The sequence below is a fragment of the Cotesia glomerata genome, linkage group LG8, assembly GCF_020080835.1.
Source record: "Cotesia glomerata isolate CgM1 linkage group LG8, MPM_Cglom_v2.3, whole genome shotgun sequence".
In the NCBI taxonomy this organism is placed as follows: domain Eukaryota; kingdom Metazoa; phylum Arthropoda; class Insecta; order Hymenoptera; family Braconidae; genus Cotesia; species Cotesia glomerata.
In genome coordinates, this window is record NC_058165.1 from 8233537 (window position 1) to 8252508 (window position 18972).

Sequence of the window (18972 nt, forward strand, 5' to 3'; positions counted from 1 at the left end):
GTGTGTGCAGAAAGACGGATCGTAACTCTTGTAACGAGTTACCCCGATGTAATTTATTAAAGCAAGGACGGGTGTTGTCTCTCCTGTACAAGCACACCTCGATCTTTTATGAATATACATATATATTATATGCATATGGTAAAGTTACTTCCTGTTTATCATCGAACCCGGTCAGCTCGGTGTATTAATTGTCACGATAAATTCTCGGCACATCTTACTGTATAGAAATTAATTGCGTTACTATTACTACAAAATAGCCAATATACTTTATTCTTTTTTTTAGACTTTTGTACTTATAAATAAATTATTATTCATACAAATAGTAAAAAAATCCACAAGAAACACTATGGACTGTGGAACACGTCGGAATATCTACATATATTAACAAGTGAGAAGAAATGAATAGGCCAGATCTTGTATTTATTTTTTGCTTTTAAGAATAACCGCTTTGCAATTGCAGTACAGATGAGAGCATGAACGCTTGTACGTGTTTGAGACTTACGCTCGCGAGATGCGCACGCGACGCCGAGAAATTTATATAGATATATATATATATTACATATATTTATGGAAAAAAATCGATCAGATCTTATATGAGCGGTAACTCTTTGCTGTCTTGGCTATTAATTTTATTTAAATTAATCTTTCAAATACCGGCTCTATGTATTATATGTATTTATTATTTTTATTTGATGTTTTTAATTTTTCAATTAAAGTTGCAAAGAAAATTTTACTTTTTTTTTTTCATTGAATTTTGTAACTGTTTAGTTTCAAGGTTTATAATACGTCAACCCATAAAAATAATATTTAGAATTTTTTTTTCCCTTAAGTTCATCAAAAATATAATTATTGTTCAAAGATTTAAAAAATGGCAATTTTTTGCTAGAAAAAATAAATAGTTGCACAGAGGAGCTAAATAAAAGGATTTTTTAACTATTAATAAATAAAATTTATTTACAAGAAATAAATATTTGTTAATAATTACGAAAATTTTATTAACAGTTTAGAAATTGATTATTAAAAGCGATTTATTAACGGTTAATGAATATTTCTTTACATTTAATAAACATTTTTTTAGACTCTTGAATAAAAAGTGAGTATAAAAACTAAACTTTGACTCTTTAAAACCCCATAAAAATTCAATCGATAATTTCATTAGATCAGAATTATTAATTATTTTTGAATTAAAGAATATCAAAAATAAAATTAGTAAAAAAAAAATAGTTTTAATAATTTTTGAGGGGTGATATTAATTAGTATTGTATCTTTGGTATAAAAAATTATGGCACTATTTATTTATAAACAATATTTACATTTCACCATTAACAAGAAATAGGCTCTGCAAAAAAAAAATCAATCGATTTTTAATAAATATTTGTAAACTATTAATGAATGTTTGCCAACTGTTGATAAAGATTTATTGACTATCAATAAATGTGCTTATTTCAAAAAGAAATATTTATTAAAAGTTATAAAATATTTAATTATATTTAATAAATAAGAAAATCGTTTTCAAAGAAACCGATCTATCGACAATTAATAAATTCTTCATAAGTAGGTACATCAAATACCATTATCAATATCAATATCAGCAATATTAATGCCATTTTTCTAGCAACTAATTTTTTGTTAATTATTGAATTTATAAATGAATTTTCATCAAATTTTTCCAAGTTTTTTTTCCATGTAACAAACAAATTACAAAAATGAAATAAGAATGACACATACTTTATATGTATATTCTAGACATATCTGGAGACATTACACCTCTGGATCCGAAAGATCGAGATAAGATCAATTCTTACACGATTATGAGTCCGTCCATACTTGACACGTGTTATCTGATCAAATGTCATCTAACATTATTCTAAATAAAACTAAAGATATCTCTATATAATATAATATAATATAATATAATGTATAGAGATAATATAATACGAAAGCATAAGGCTCACACTTGCTGACGTACGCACTTTCTTCCGGCAGATCTCGAGTCAAGATGTCGATGTCGGCAGCCCATAAATTCCATCGTTAAAAAATGATCAAAAATCCAATAAAATAAAGCAAAAAAAAAAGTTAAGTCGTAAATGAAAACAGACACGTGTGTTATGTCGCCTGACATTGGATCGGCACGCGTCTGTCTCGATACATACCGCTTGCTAATGTATATAAATAAAAGGAGAGTGATAATCTGTTGGAGTGTTATGGATGGAAGAAAATGCATTGACTACCGTGTACCCATTAATACAACGGTTGGATGCTCACCAACCAGTTTGCAATCAGTTCATGCGGAAAACTAGACCAAAGATGAAATTATTCGATGACAAAAGTCTCTTTTACTACATACGACTCTTTTCTTATTTATTTATTTATTTGTTTAAGTCTAAGTTATTTATAGAGGTTTTGCATTCTATCCCTAATACGGCAATTATCGGTAATGGTTATGATCTAGCCTCCGGAGGCTGGGGAAGAAATCATCAGGTTGTCTCTAAATGCCCGTTATGCTCTATCGCCTTTTCAATGAACCTTTCTACACATAATTAGATAATTACTTTGTACTTAACATACTCTGTACCGAGGTTTCAACTTCAATTGATCGTAATTCGACAAATTAAGGAAATTTTTTGTCAACCTTGCAGTAATAGGGATCATTAACTGATAGAAGAATTTTTTAACTGTTGATGAAATCATTTATTTGGAAACAATTTGGTTATTTATTAAATATGACTAATTATTTTTTTGAAAGAAAAGTACATTTATTGCCAGTTAATTAATTTTTTTGGAGTAAATATGTCTTGTTAACGGTAAAATATGAAGATTATTTATAAACAAATAATACAATAACTTTTTCTAATAAAGATACAATTCACTCATTATTTTCACCGGAAAAAAAATTCTGTAATTTATTACAACTATCATTTTATTATTAATTTTATTTTTGATATTTTTTAATTCGAAAATAATCAATGATTTTGATCTAATGGAATTATCTATTGAAGTTTTAAGACTATAAAAAGTGTCAAAGTTTAATTTTTACTCACTTTTTATTCAAGAGTCTAAACAAATGTTTATTAACAATAGATAAATATTTATTAAATCAATTTATATTAAAAAATCATTTATTAATCGTTAATAAAACTTTTGAATGATTGACAAATCCTTCTATCAGTACATATAACAAATTACTTTGTCTGAGATTCGAATTCTGGACTTCTGGAAATTTTTTAATAATCTTAAATACTCAAATTTTAGAATTTTAAGTACGAGAAATCTAGCCATCTGGCAGAAAATTTTGGAACATACTTTGTAATCAAATTTATTTTATTTTTTATTTTGAGTTATTAGTTTATTTCTTTTATTTCTAGTAATTTTATTTTTGATATTTTTTAATTCGACAATAATTACACTGTAAAAAATCCGGAGTGAATCGGGAGTGAATTTCACTTCCATTTCACTCCCATCACTCGAAGTTCCGGAGTGAAGTAATTAATCACTCCGCGTAGGGAGTGAATCCGGAGTTTTTATTTGCGGAGTGATTTCGAATTTCACTCCGAAAAACATCCGCGTTCGGAGTTTTTAAAATAAATAACATAAGAATGAATTTTCGTTCTACAAAAAAAATCTCAAAATGAATTTTTATATATATATTTCTTCTGTGCGTGTGTTTGTCACTGAACTCCTCCTAAACGGCTGGACCGATTTTAATGAAATTTTTTGTGTGTCTTCCGGTGGATTCCAGAATGGTTTAGATTCACAATTCAGTCCACGAGAAAATGTTTATTTAATAGATTTTTTATTTATAAATTGTTGTTGACCTTGACTACCCACATGCACTTTTCATATATGTTATAAATATCATATATACAAGATATATGAAAAAATTCATGTGGGTACTCAAATGAAAGGTCTTGATGAGTGTAACATCGGGATGAGCTTATATCTTTAAAAATATCATTAGTTGACAAGATACAATGTCATTTCTTAATTATTAACATTTTTTATATATTTTATATATATGGTATTTGTGAAATATATAAAATATATCAAAAATGCATGTGGGTACTCAAATGAAAGCTCTTGATGAGTATAAAATCAGAATGGGCTTATATTTACGAAAATGTTAATTATTGAAGAATGCCCATTGCATATTGTTAACTAATGATGTTTTTAACTATACAAGCTCATTCCTAAAATTTCTAAATTTAAGACGTGTTTACAAGACAACGTCTGTCAGGTCCGCTAGTATATATATATATATATATATATATATATATATATATATATATATATATATATATATATATATATATATATATATATATATTAGGGTGCTTTTTTTTTTCAATTATTTTTTTTTTCGGTCCCATCGTGAAATTTTGTTGCAAATACCCAAGAAAAAATACCCTGAAAGTTTGGGCCCTTAATATTAATATTGAGACCTTGAGCCAGGTGTTGAAAGATATCCCCTTTAAAAAACACAGGAACACTGATTTTTTTGTGTTTAAATTTAGAGGCCTGTATTACCTCGCCGGTCCGAGTTACGGCTTGGCCGCAATGGACACTTTTGTAGAACATTTAATTCTGAAAAAAATCCGTCCATGGTCAAAGCGATGCTATAAAATGCCACTGAGCTACAGAAATTTAAACACAAAAAAATCAGTGTTCCTGTGTTTTTTAAAGGGGATATCTTTCAACGCCTGGGTCGAGGTCTTAATATTAATATTAAGGGCCTAAACTTTCAGGGTATTTTTTCTTGGGTACTTGCAACAAAATTTCATGATGGGACCGAAAAAAAGAAATAGTTGAAAAAAAAAAAGCACCCTAATATATATATATATATTAGGGTGTTCAAAAAAAACAAAAAAATTTTTTTTTTTCAAACAGGCTCAAAAGTTTCTTTTAGATGTAAAAAAATTTCTGTGAAAAGATGAGCCCTTAATATTAATATTAAGATTGTCCTCATCGCATTTTTTTAATTCCCATAAGAATAACATGGGAAAAATTTTTTTTTCATCTTCTGATTTTTGTACCGTTCAAACGACTGATTAACTGATAAATCGCTGTTCCAATCTTCATAGAGAATTGAACGCTCTACAAAAAAGGTCTGATAACATTTATTGATTTGTTCATGCGTTCAAAAGTTATTCAAGATCAAAGTTCAATTTTTCAAAAATTTGATCGAATTTTATAAATTACACCGAAACTGTTGGTTTCAGTGTCAAAATAAGGATCAAATTTTTTGTCAAACATAAATTAGACTTCTGATACATGTGGTACATGTAAATAATAGTATTTATTCCATTGCTATAAGATGGAAAATAAATAAATAAATATCTTTAAAAAAATTTTTGTAATTTCAGATACAAATGGCCAATTTGATCTTTTAAATTTTCAGTCGATAAACACTATTATTTTCTTGCTCCGTCGATAAAAAAATTATTTCCCAATAGATGGAGCTCAGAGCTTCAGAGCTATGTTATTATTATGATAAACATACTGAACCAAAAATTTTTGTCCTTAGCATTTTTATTTTAACAAAGTCAGAGTTATTTAAAGTTATTATTATCTATTACATGATATTAATTTAAAAAATTATTTGAGCTTAATTTCAAGTTGACCATGGATTACTTGAGTCGTATTGTGAATGATCCAATTGAAAATTTTAGTGGACGCAAACTTCCTAGTTTGGTAGAGGTTATGTCGGTATTTCTCTACCAGAAAAAAGTTTTAAAATTTCAACATAAACACAGTATCAATTTGACAATAACGAAAGTTCAAGAAAAGTGATCCGAAGCTGGTATTCCAACGTGTGGCGAGCAATTTGCGCAAAAAAAACTTTCAAATTTATTAGATGAAGTCAAAAAGATACAGAGGAATTGTAAGCGCAAAAAATCAGTAACACAAAAGAAGAAAGAATCAAATTTTTCTCAAAAATGAAAAAATTTATTTGATATCGCCAAACTGAACGTCGATAAATACATTGATGAAGAGAAAAAGTTGTTCTTGGCCGGGCAAAGATCAAAAAATCGATTCGGATTTATTGATAATAACACTGTAACACAACAAGAAGATCAAAATCAAGATATAATGGTTGTAGATTCAGCTGGTAAGTTTATACTACAATTTATATTTACATTGATAGAAGAATTTCTTAGTATTTCAAAAGATTTCTTTGTATTTAAAAAATATTTCTTAGTATTTAAGAATTATTTCTTAAATACTAAGAAATATAAATACTAAGAAATATTTTTAAATGCTAAGAAAAGATGTTTAAGAAATAATTTTTTAAATGCAAAGAAATCATCTTAAATGCTAAGAAATCCTTCTATCAGTATACTTTCTTAATCAACTATAACTATCTGTTTTATATAAACAACTTTTGCTATTTAGATGCAGATGAACCTGCTGTTGATATGATGCTTGTTACCCAAAAATCCGTAGTATTACTATCTGGTTTATCAGCAACAACATCTAGTCAGACATCAAATGTTGTATCTGACTTTGAAAATCAGCTAAGTCAACAGTGTCAACCAAACAAAATTGATATGATGACACCCGAATTATGTGCAGCACTAGATCGAGCAAAAGTAACAAATAGGAATGCTACTTTTATTTCAGCTGCTGCTTTTAAGAGTGTAGGAATCGATCTTTCTACTCTTAATTTAAGCTACGGTGCAAGATTTGAAAGAAGAATTCCGTTCTGATAATCGTTATGTTGTCCACTGGGACGGTAAAATTTTGCCCGATATAGCTGATTCACAGTCTGTTGACCGTTTAGCAGTTCTACTTTCTGTCTCTGGAGTTGATCAGCTTCTTGGAGTCCCTAAAGCTGATAGTGGAACTGCTTATCAACAAGCTTTAGCTGTTATTTCGACGTTGAATCAATGGAACATTGCTCCTTACGTAAAAGCAATGTGTTTCGATACTGCAGCTGTCAACACAGGTAAACTTTATTTAATAATTACAAGTACTTATGTCATTATTATATTTGATTTCTACTGCATGACTTCAGCGTGAGCGTAGGTATGCTCTCGCCTTAAAATCAAGATCTTATGTTTTTATATATTTTTATCTGTTCTTGTTGTAGGCGTTTATAAAGGTACATGTGTTCAAATTGACAAAGCATTGGGGAGAAAATTGGTGTGGCTTCCTTGTCGTCATCATGTATTGGAAATTGTTTTACGAGGAGTTTTTGAAGTTTTTCGGACCACTACATCTGGTCCTAACGTTCCGATTTTCCTTCGTTTTAAAAAAAGATGGGATAACATTGATCAAACCAAATATAAAAGTGGAATAGAGGATGAAACTGTAGCAAGCGCTTTAAATGAAGATAAAGGTAAAAACTGTTCATTATATTTCCTTGATACAATCAAAACTAATACTTTCAACTTATGTTTATTAATTTGGTTTTTTGATGTCTCAGCCTCGAGATGATTACCGGGAGCTTTTGGTATTATCTTTAGTTTTTCTTGGTAGTTGTCCAACCGATACGTACACTTTCAAGTGTCCTGGTGCTATGCATCATGCGCGATGGATGTCAAAAGCCATCTATAGTTTGAAAATGTTTATTTTTCGGGATCAATTTCATCTTTCCCCTCGTGAAATAAAAAGTTTACGTCAAGTGTGTATCTTCGTAATTTTATTTTACATTGAAGATTGGTACACGGCAACATCTGCTATTCTGGCACCTTACAAAGATCTAGAGTTGATGAAAAATTTGATTTTAAATAAAAAAAATTGACTCGGTGGTGTCATAAGAAGCTTGCAGAAAGATGAAGGAACATTTGTGGTATTTAAATGACGAGTTGGCCACAATCTCATTATTTGATGACAATGTTCCGATCTATATTAAAATGAAAAAGCTTTATGCCATTAACACTCGAGAGGGCTCTACATTAATGGAGCAGCGATATCATGTAGAGGATGTAAATTTATAATCATCATTAGATAACGATTTAAGCGACTTTGTTTCGAAAAACTCATTAGAGCTGTTTAAAAAATTTGGTTTACTCTCTGATTTCATAGAAGAAGATATTTCTACATGGCCCAATGATGACAGCTACAAAACATGTCTGGAATTTTTCAAAACTTTGAAAGTAAAGAACGACGTTGCTGAACGGGGTGTTGCATTAATTGAAGAATATAACTGCTGCCTAACTAAAGATGAAGAACAGTTGCAGTATTTATTGCAGGTTGTTCGGGGCCATCGACAACGTTTTCCAAATTGTTATAAAAAATCACTTCAATCATAAATATTTAATATAAATAGATAAGCAATTTTTTAAGCAAAACTTATTAAAAAAAAGAATGTGAACATAATAATAGAATAAAATTGTTTATTTTTTGATTTATTGCAAAAAAATTCCTTAAAAGCATCATATTTATTTGATTGAATAAAACAAAATTATTAGTCAAAATTTATCAGAAGTCTAATTTATGTTTGACAAAAAATTTTATCCTTATTTTGACACTGAAACCAACAGTTTCGGTGTAATTTATAAAATTCGATCAAATTTTTGAAAAATTGAACTTTGATCTTGAATAACTTTTGAACGCGTGAACAAATCAAAAAATGTTATCAGACCTTTTTTGTAGAGCGTTCAATTCTCTATGAAGATTAAAACAGCGATTTATCAGTCAATCAGTCGTTTGAACGGTACAAAAATCAGAAGATGCAAAAAAAATTTTTCCCATGTTATTCTTATGGGAATTAAAAAAATGCGATGAGGACAATCTTAATATTAATATTAAGGGCTCATCTTTTCACAGAAATTTTTTTACACCTAAAAGAAACTTTTGAGCCTGTTTGGAAAAAAAAAATTTTTTTTTTGGATCACCCTAATATATATATATATATTATATATTATTATATATATATATACATATTTTTTTTTGACAATTTTTAATTATAATTAATTTATAAAAAAAAAATAAATAAAAACATTATAATAATAATTAAAATGAAATATCATTAAAAATAATAAATTAAATTTTTAATAATGAAATATAAAAAGGGTTTATAAAAATATTTTCTTTACAAAAATTTATTTATTTCTAAATTCATTTATTTTGGGAGTGAATGCGGAGTGAATTTTATGATTAATAAAAATTAACTCCTTCTCGGAGTAAATATCACTCCCGCTGGGAGTGAATCAATTAAAAATCATTCACTCTTCATTCACTCCGCGTTCACTCCACAAATTTTTTACTATGTAAAGATTATGATCCAATGAAATTATCTATTGAATTTTTACAGGGTTTTAGAAAGTCTCAAAGTTTAATTTTTATACTCTAGGGTCTAAGCAAATGTTTATCAACAATTAATAAATATTTATTAATAATCAACAAATAATTATTAACTGCTATAATAAAAGTTTTTGAACTATTAACAATTATTTATTAACTTTTGATAAATTTTACTTAATAAATAATTTATCAACTGTTAACAAATTATCATTACATCATTTATTAATGTCAAAAATTTATTCATTAACAATTATTAAATAGTAAAAAATCCATTTTTTAGTGTACTAATTTTGAATCACTTAAAATGTGAAGTTTGTTCGACAACTAATCCAACTACTTTTAACAAATTTTCCCCATAAAACCTAACAGATTTCTCCGTACCGCCTCGAACCTGTCTAAAAAAATGAAACAGTTACCTAAGTAATTAAAAGTAAACTGTCAGCCGTCAGACCTAAATAAAAACATAAACAAACCAGTCAATCACGCCTACCAACATAACTCGTACTAATCATTCGCCTCTGCCTCTCTTATCGAATACCTGAACCACAACTAATAACAGCATCATCATATCAGTAATTACTATTAATACACCTAGATGTTGATATTGAACAAAAAAGGAGGATTGTTGAATTTTATGCGATTGATCGGGAAGTTATTTATTTTTGAACTTACTTAATATAATAATAATAATAATAATAATAATAATAATAATAATACTCAATACAAGTAATCCGTACTATTATTGCACTGATACTCTGAGACTGGAGAAGCTAGAGTCCGCGTCCTTGGAAGACCATTAAGACTGTAGAACCGTTACTAAATCGATCGTATGATAACGGCCCAAGAAAACGTTAAGTGTTACTCTATATATTTATAATTATAATAATAATACAAATTACAATAACATAATTATTTTTGTAATCGGAAAATGATAATTTAAATGAGGTAAAATTAAAAAAAATAATAAATATTTATTACAATTATAAATGGCAGCCGAGAATAAAGTGCCGGTAAAAGTAATGAAAAAATTTTTAAGGATTAAAGTCGGAGCTGATACGAGATATTAAATAGATAAGAGAGCCGTAGGCCACCGGTTGGCTCCAGAGAAAGTCGTAGTTGTGATTCTAGCGGTATAACGACGCTCGCAAGCTGCTGCACTGATACCACCAGGAGTACCAGTACCCAGTACCGAGTTACTACCGAGTCTGTTCTATCCTTTGGTATGTAGAATTTGCAGCATGCAGAGCTTGAACGAGTATATAAAACGAGCCGTCGTATCTATCAATGATCGCAATCAAGAAAACTCGCCTGCAAATTTTAAATCCCTGAGACAGAGACTGAGAGAGGGAGAATTATACCGAATTTCTAATTCTCCATTATGTTTATTGCTAAGGACGACTATCATACGTAATTTTATAATAAATATAATACTATTCCAATTAGTCGATATTTATGGACGGCAATTTAATTTTTTTGATTTAGAAATCATCTCATCATGAACAATATCAATATCAATACCACTAGCAATATCATCATCAATATCAGCGATATTAATATCATTATCAACAACACAATTTTCAGCCATATCAATATCATTATCAACAATGTCAATATTAGTGATATCAATGTTAATATCAACAACTGTAATATTAATACCAATATCAATATCAACCGTAGTGATATCAGTATCAACAATATCAGTCTCAACATCGGCAATATTAATGTCACTATCAATATCAGCAATATAAGTAGCTTTATCAGTGATATTAATGTCATTGTCAATATAAGCAGTATCAATATTAAAATTGACAATGTTAATATTATGTCATTATCAACAATATCAATATCAACAATATCAATGTCAGAAATAACAATATCGTTATTAATATCACCAATATAAGAAGCATGATCAGCGATATCAATATCATTATCAGCAATATTACACAGTAACAATTTTTCGTCATTGTGTAGAGTGTTAAAATTTGTGTGTTTAATGATTTAACACACTAGAATGTTAAATTCTACACACTAGAGTATAATATTCAACACACAAATTTTAACACTCTACACAATGACGAAAAATTTTTTACTGTGTATTATTATGATAAAGATTAGCAATATCAATAGCATTATTAATGTTAAAAATATTATTATCAGTGTCAGCGATATCAATATCATGAGTCATTGTCAACTAGTAATTATAATCATTAATGTCAAAAAAAAATTAACTTGATTCGACGAAAGTAAAATTTACTTAAATCAAGAAAAATTTCGCTATTAATGAATTTTTCTGCATAAATCAAGACAATGAAGCTCTTTAAAGTGATTATCTTGGTTCAATAAATTTTGCTAATTTTTTTTTTCGAGGCACTAATATCATTATCAATTGAAATTTTTTATAATTAACCTAATTTTTTCCCTAAACATTAGAAATTACACCAATATTTACATCTTAAAAAAACCTAAACTCTCGACTAGTCAATATCGAAAAACCTGATTGACAACTGAAACTCAGAACTAAAATCAACCACAAATACCTCTAAATAAATCTGAAAAAATAAAAACTAGTAATAGTAAAGCATAAAATAGTAAAACAAAAAGCATATGATTTTGATTAAAATGATAGGTATGCACGTAATACCGTTGCAAGAAAGAGAAAGAGAAAGAGAAAGAGAAGCCACACCCTGGTCAACCTAGATCTTAGACATCGCCGGTTGGAGCCATATGCACATGCGAACAAACTAAATGCATAAAAAGATCCTCTCGATCCTCGATCTTCTCTCCTTTACCTCAATCCATCCATCCGTCCATCCAGTCCCTATTCTCCTCAACAGTACCATGTACCATGAACCATGTAGGACGTACCAAGATCTAACTGACACGTCACGTACCTCGTCACGCATCCTCTCTAAAGCATTCCGACATCAGACCGTATCACTGTCCAAAGCGTCCCAATCAATACCGTTTCACTTGACTCGGCTCTTCTCCATGCAAACTCACTCTGCACAATTATTTCAAGTAAAAATTTGTAATAAACATCCGCGAGTCTTCCTCGTAATTTTCCGGGTTAAAAATTTGGTGACACAAAAATATTCATCCGATGCGATATTATAGATTATTTTCTTTCTCCATCTTATATTACATATAATCTGGGTGAATATAAATCGAATTGATATGAATATACAGATTTATATTTAATAATAATAACAACGACGACAAACTGAAACTGACTGCAGAGTAACCAGAATAAAAAGTTTATGCACAATCAAGTTAATAATCTCAACGCGCTGAGCATAACAAATTATATGAGAATCTCAATCGCGTAACAAATTACTCCTTTTTATTTTTTATTTTTATTATCATTTTTTTTTTTATAAAATAATGAAAATAAAATGATAACGCAGCTCCTATCCGTTATTGCGATTAGATACGTTTATGTGTGATTTAGAGGCAAGGGAATGAAATGTGGCATAGCTAAGAGGATTTAAATGTGCGTGTGATATTATATTATATTATTTATTATTATGATTTTTTGTTTGCGAGGCGTGGTTGTCAGTATTTAAATCTGAGCTAGTGAGTGTAAATGTACTTATTCATTTATTTATTTAAAGGAATGGTAGATCATCAGAAACGTGTGGGATGTTATTCCGCAGTCCTAAAACGAATTGCCGGTGATAAAGTCTTTGCAAGGATAAACGAGAGTGGAATCTATTCGCGCATTCTCGAGCTGGGGCAAGGGACGTGTGTGTTAGTCGAGAGTACAGTAGAACGCGAGTTGTCTTACATAATCGGGTAAGTACGGCTACTCGCGTTCTCCAATCGCGAATGCTAATATTACGTCGGGTTATTTATTTAGTTTTCTTTTTTTTTTCTTGTTCTTAAGGCTGCTTTTGGTTTTAGATTTGCTTGTTTTTTTTTTTTTTTTTTTTTTTTTTTTTTAATTGGAGCGAGTTTTATCGAATTGCATACGAAATGGAAGTTGGATAATTTTTGCGATTTTTGATTTTTTTGGGCTTACACTGTAAAAAATTTCGGTGTAAAGTTGGACTCAGGGACTTTTACACAGCCATGTAAGTGTGAAATGTCGGTGTAAAATTTCCTCCGTGTAAAAATTTCACTCGTGTAAATTTAACACGGTGTAATTTACTGTTTTACACTATTCCGTGTTATTATTTATAACTTTGAAAATTTAATAACTATTACTAGCAACCTTGCAGTCACTATGTGACGGCCGTAACTTGTGAACTATAAATAAATAAAATTTTGTTTTCTTAAATAATAACTTTTGTGAAATTGCACTTTACTTTTTTAACTATTGACGTTATTTTAAAGATATAAGCTCATCCCGATGTTACACTCATCAAGACCTTTCATTTGAGTACCCACATCAATTTTTCATATATTTATATATATTATATATATTATTATATTATATATGTATATATGAAAAATATATCAAAAATGCATGTGGGTATTCAAATGAAAGGTCTCGATGAGTGTAACATCGGGATGAGCTTATATCTTTAAAAATGTCAATAGTTGACAAAATAAAAGGTCATTTCTTAATTATTGATATTTTTAAAAATATAAGCTCATCCCGATGTTACATTCATCAAGACCTTTCATTTGAGTAGCCACATCAATTTTTCATATATTTATATATATTATATATATGTGTGTATATGAAAAATATATCAAAATGCATGTGGGTACTCAAATAAAAGGTCTTGATGATTGTAACATCGGGATGAGCTTATATCTTTAAAAATGTCAATAGTTCACAAGATACAAGGTCATTTCTTAATTATTGATATTTTTAAAAATGTAAGCTCATCCCGATGTTACACTCATCAAGAGCTTTCATTTGAGTACTCACATGCATTTTGATATATTTTTCATGTATACATCAACATATATGTAATGTATATAAATATATGAAAAAATGATGTGGGTACTTAAATGAAGATTCTTGATAAGTGTAACATCGGGATGAGCTTATGTCTTTAAAAATATATATAAAAATGTATTTAACACTATAAACATTCGCATTTTTATCAATAGACTCTAACATATGATCCATCGTATAATTAGATAAATTTTTAACAACTTGAATATTAACATTCTTGTTGCAGACTTTCCAATAATGTTAAGATTAACATTGGAATGATTTTACTCCGTAAAATAGCATAATATAAAAAAAAAAAACATACTTTTAAATATTTATTTCTACATGTTTATATTTATAATTTAATATCGTACAAGTCTGAAACTAAGCAATTAAATTAATTAATGAGAAATTTTCAGGAAATACATTTACACGCTTGGTGGTGTAAAATTTAGGATTCACACCGTTCAATTTAACATTACACTTAGTGTGATTTTCACACCGACCGTGTAAAAAATTTTAACACCGAATCATTTACACCACACCGAGTCCAAAAAATTTTTTACAGTGTAGATTTGTTAGGTATTAGTAATTTTGAGAGAGAGTTTATGATGAATTTGGAAAAAAAGAGAGGGAAATTGAAAAATGGATTGCATCGTCATTGTATTAATTAGACATCTTATTTGTGAAATAACTACTTCTATACTAAATAGAATTTCTACCCCTAGGGATTTTCTGAAAGTACAGTTTCTGAAGAACAGAAACGTACTACAGAAGTAGATATACAAGCATGTTTGCATAATTTTAGAAGTCATCTAAAAATGTTCCAACGTTGAAATTTTTGAGAAATTTTGGGTAAAAATGAATACAAATTTAAAATTGAACTGCATTGTCATTACAAAGTTAACGAAAGATGATATTATTTCATTGTTTTTTTGGTTAAGATTCTTCAGGAGTCATCAATAAGTACCTTTACATTTAAATTTTAGAGAAATTTGAGATAAAAGTAGCTGAAATTTGAAAATTGAACTGTATTGTCATTGCAAAATTAACGAAAGATACATTTTTTGTTTTTGCTTTAGGTTTGATTATTTAGGAATTATAAAAAAGTACTTGAAATTTTTAAAAAATCGTAAGTAGAAGTGACTAGAAGCGGAGAAATAAACTGCATCGTCACTTGTATACAAATAAACCATACAAAAACTGAATTAAAAGTTGTAAAACATAATTAAACAAAACTTTAAGCGACATATAAAGAGTGCAAGTAAATTGAGTACGATGTGAACTAGACCGCAATGTCTGAGTTCTCATATGCATTAATAAAACGCAATGTTATTTATTATTTTTTCGAGAACAAAAGCTGAAAGTGAAAACAAGTATGCAAGTGATAAAGACTCCCATGAACTTACAATAGATAATAACACATGTTACGTACAATTCCTCGGCACATATATTTACACATGTAGACTGTGTCAAGTGCATTATTACTTTATGTTTATAAAAGTAAAAAGCTGAGGAGGTTGAGATGGTTGCGGGACTTGATACCGGTGGCTATATATGTAGACAGGGGGTAATCATGCAGATGGAGTTTAAATAAGGGTTTAATGTGCTAGCTGTAGGTGTGAGAGACGCACCTCGGGCTCACACGGACCGACTCAATATAATATTAAACAGGTATTTACATTCGCAAATTGTTTACGTCAGATCGTGATGAAATCTGTCAGAGTTTTGTTTTATGTCAGTGCAAATTGTTAACTAACATCGCACCCGATCCTTCAGGCTTTTTCATCTTATCTCATTTTTTTTCTCTACGTGTTTAATAAATTATTTGATCCAGGTTCACGATAATTGCCCACGTAATTGAAATTTTTTGGCGATTGAAATTCTCAATCTTGTAACTCGTCTCAAAATTAATGAAGTGTCACATTTGTAAAAAAAAATTTTTTTTTTTTCAAGTGACGATGCAGTAAAATTTTCAAGCTTACTGCATCTCGTCACGTGTACCTAAAATTTCTACAAAATTTTAAATAAAATTAAGACGAAAACATTAAAAAATTAGCTTTACTTTAAGTGACGATCCAGTTCAATTTTTAATTTTAAGCCACTTCTGCCCCAAATTTTTTCAAAACTTTTGAAAATGTAAAATTGTTTACTGATTATTTTTTATCAGGCTTAAGGCCACTTGTAGCGCAAAATTTTCACGTAAGATTTTTTATTGATTATTTTTCATAAAATTTAGTCAAAAAAAAAAAAATTTTTCAATTCGCCATATCATAAGCAACGACAAAGTAAAATTTTTTACTTTCGGCCGTATATAAAAAAAAAAAAAATTACTTAAAAATTTTTTTCACAAGATTAAGTACTCGCATAAAAAGCAGAATTTTATATAATTTATGACATTATAAATAAAATTTATACTTGTTCTAATTACTTAGTATAAATGAATACGAAAGCAATGATAGATCCTAACACTCGGATACGATACACGCGATTTCATTGGTACAAAGTACTCATGTCTCTAATGTGATGAATCACGACATGGGTATTTCACATAAAATATGTTTGTTTATTAAATAAAAAGTGTAATTGATATAAGACTCACCATCCTGGTTCATGCCGTGGCCTCCATCGTCTGAAAAAAAAATATTCAAATTAAAATTATTTATACTTTGTTGTGATAAGTTATAACTTATAATATAATATAAGGTGGATATATGTTATGTGTTATTATATATATGGGAGCTATTTATTATGACAAGTGCAATATATGTCAGAGTCTAGATGCTAAGTTCTAACCAGCTTATTTGTAGAGCTGGATCGTTTGTAGAGATGAGGCATAAATAAAACCTTATATCTGTACCAGAGGGTAAAGAATGTATTAAGAATTCTTTTTCATGTTTATTGCAGTAATTCGAGAAAAATTATCCTTATTAATTTTGATGAAATTTTTAGTTGATAAAGTTGGACTTGAATTTTGTGACGATGCAGTTCAATTTTTCAATTTAAGCAACTTGCACTTCAAATTTTTTTACAATTCAAATGTGTGATTATTTGTTAAGTATTTTCAGTGAAATTGACTTGAGAGAAGGCAAAAAAATATCAAAATTCGCGATTCTCAAAGTGACGATATAGTTCAATTTTTCAATTTAAGCCATTTTTGCCTCAAATTTTTTTATAATTCATTGGTAAGATCATTTTTTAATCATTATTTAATGAAATTGAGCTGAAAAAAACAAAAAAAAAATACATCAAGTTGGACAGAAAAATCAATAAAAATTCAAGATATTTAAAGTGACAATGTAGCCAAATTTTCAAATCCTCTATTTCCAGTAGAAAAAAATCATTCAAAAAAAAAATTTTTGTTATACTAGAAGAAATTCCTTACAACTCAATAACTTTTAAACAAAATAACCTAACAGAATTAACACGTTGTCAGCTAATAAATAAACCTCGGAAACAAGTACCACTACCAGGATTGGAGTCTGTATAGACACACATGTATACATATACCAACAAGATATAAGTTTAATGAAGAGATGAGTAGTTACATTAAGTGTGGTAATTGATCTCCTTCTTGTCCGCATTTTGGACTGGATGCCAAGTTTATAAACAAGTCTTTAGCCCGAGGGGATTGTGGAGCGCCCGGTATGGCATATAACAGACTAACACTGTGTCCCTAGACTTGATTTATGTGATACTGCCTCTGGCGACAATCAACGGCAATAAAACATCCCGTATGTCAATCAGAGCAACACCTTACACCTTATAGACAAAGAATTGATTCTTACTTATTAAGACCACACAAATCGTAAATGTATCACTCAATTTAATACCGTGATTAACAAAAATACTTTCTTCAAAGAACAACGAGCACAAGGTAGCGGTTCTCCGTACAATAAAGGATTCCTTGTCTGCTAACAATTGCGTTAATCAGCTTACGCGCTACGTAGTTTTAAAAAATATTAAAAATAAATAAATGCAACAATTGTTCAAACGATCATCCAAGGGCTTAGTCGGTTACGGGACGGATTCTAACTGCGTGCGGCCTGGCCCTTAAATTTCATCATTAATTATTATTATTTTCAACTTCGACCATACACTGATAAAAGGGTTGGTTAATATTTTATTAACTTTATCAACTGTTAATTATGAATTTTTTAACATTAAATAATTAACAGTTAATAAACTATTTCATCAGTGAATTAATTATTAATTATTAATAGATAAAAACGGAATCATAAGAAGAAACGTACGTTTTTTCTTTGTCTCCTCAATCATACCTCCAGAAGTGTTCCCGTGGCCGTGATGCTGAAGACCCATTGACTCCTGGTGGTGGGAGTGCATGGCAGCTAGAGCACTGTCACCCGGGTTTACTCCGAGGTGAAGCGCCCCGTGCTGCGTCGAATGTGGCGGCAACTCCATGCTGATCATAGCCTCAATCTCGTTGTTTTCTTCGCGAAATGGATCTCAGGCCTCAACGCGGCCTTTTCAATTGATAAAAAACCTGGAACACCCATTAGAAAGCAAAATTTATTAAAAAAACCAGTCCAAAAGGTATAATCCTAATTAAATAATTATTTTTTGAAATTGATTCGTCACGGTGTTGTAATAATTGTTTCGAAATACTATAAAAATCTAGAGTTGGATGGAGTATTATTATTATTATTATTTTTTAAAAGATTTGATGTAAAATCACTTCTAATCAATCGTATTAAAATAAAACGTAAAAATATTAAAAAAAAAAAAAATCATTTTGCAATGTTTTTTTTATTCCATAAATTTTCACGATTTTCTGGAGATTAGAAATTTTAAATGAACCTAGGCATGTGAGAACTTATCTC

At 29.1% G+C, this 18972-nt stretch overlaps 1 protein-coding gene across 5 annotated transcripts in view; it reads right to left on the reverse strand.

Annotated features, from left to right (window-relative positions):
- Positions 1-18972, reverse strand: part of LOC123270357 (paired box protein Pax-5) — a 102400-nt gene that overhangs the window by 65599 nt on the left and 17829 nt on the right. For 4 of the 5 annotated variants that reach the window (XM_044736361.1, XM_044736357.1, XM_044736362.1 and 1 more), the window contains exons 2-3: positions 18385-18635; positions 16734-16763 (exon numbers count right to left, since the gene is read on the reverse strand). In XM_044736361.1, coding sequence (XP_044592296.1) covers positions 16734-16763; positions 18385-18562 — 208 coding nt within the window. In that variant the 5' untranslated portion in view covers positions 18563-18635. The remainder of the gene's footprint in view (positions 1-16733; positions 16764-18384; positions 18636-18972) is intronic. The other variant, XM_044736358.1, reaches the window with a different exon arrangement.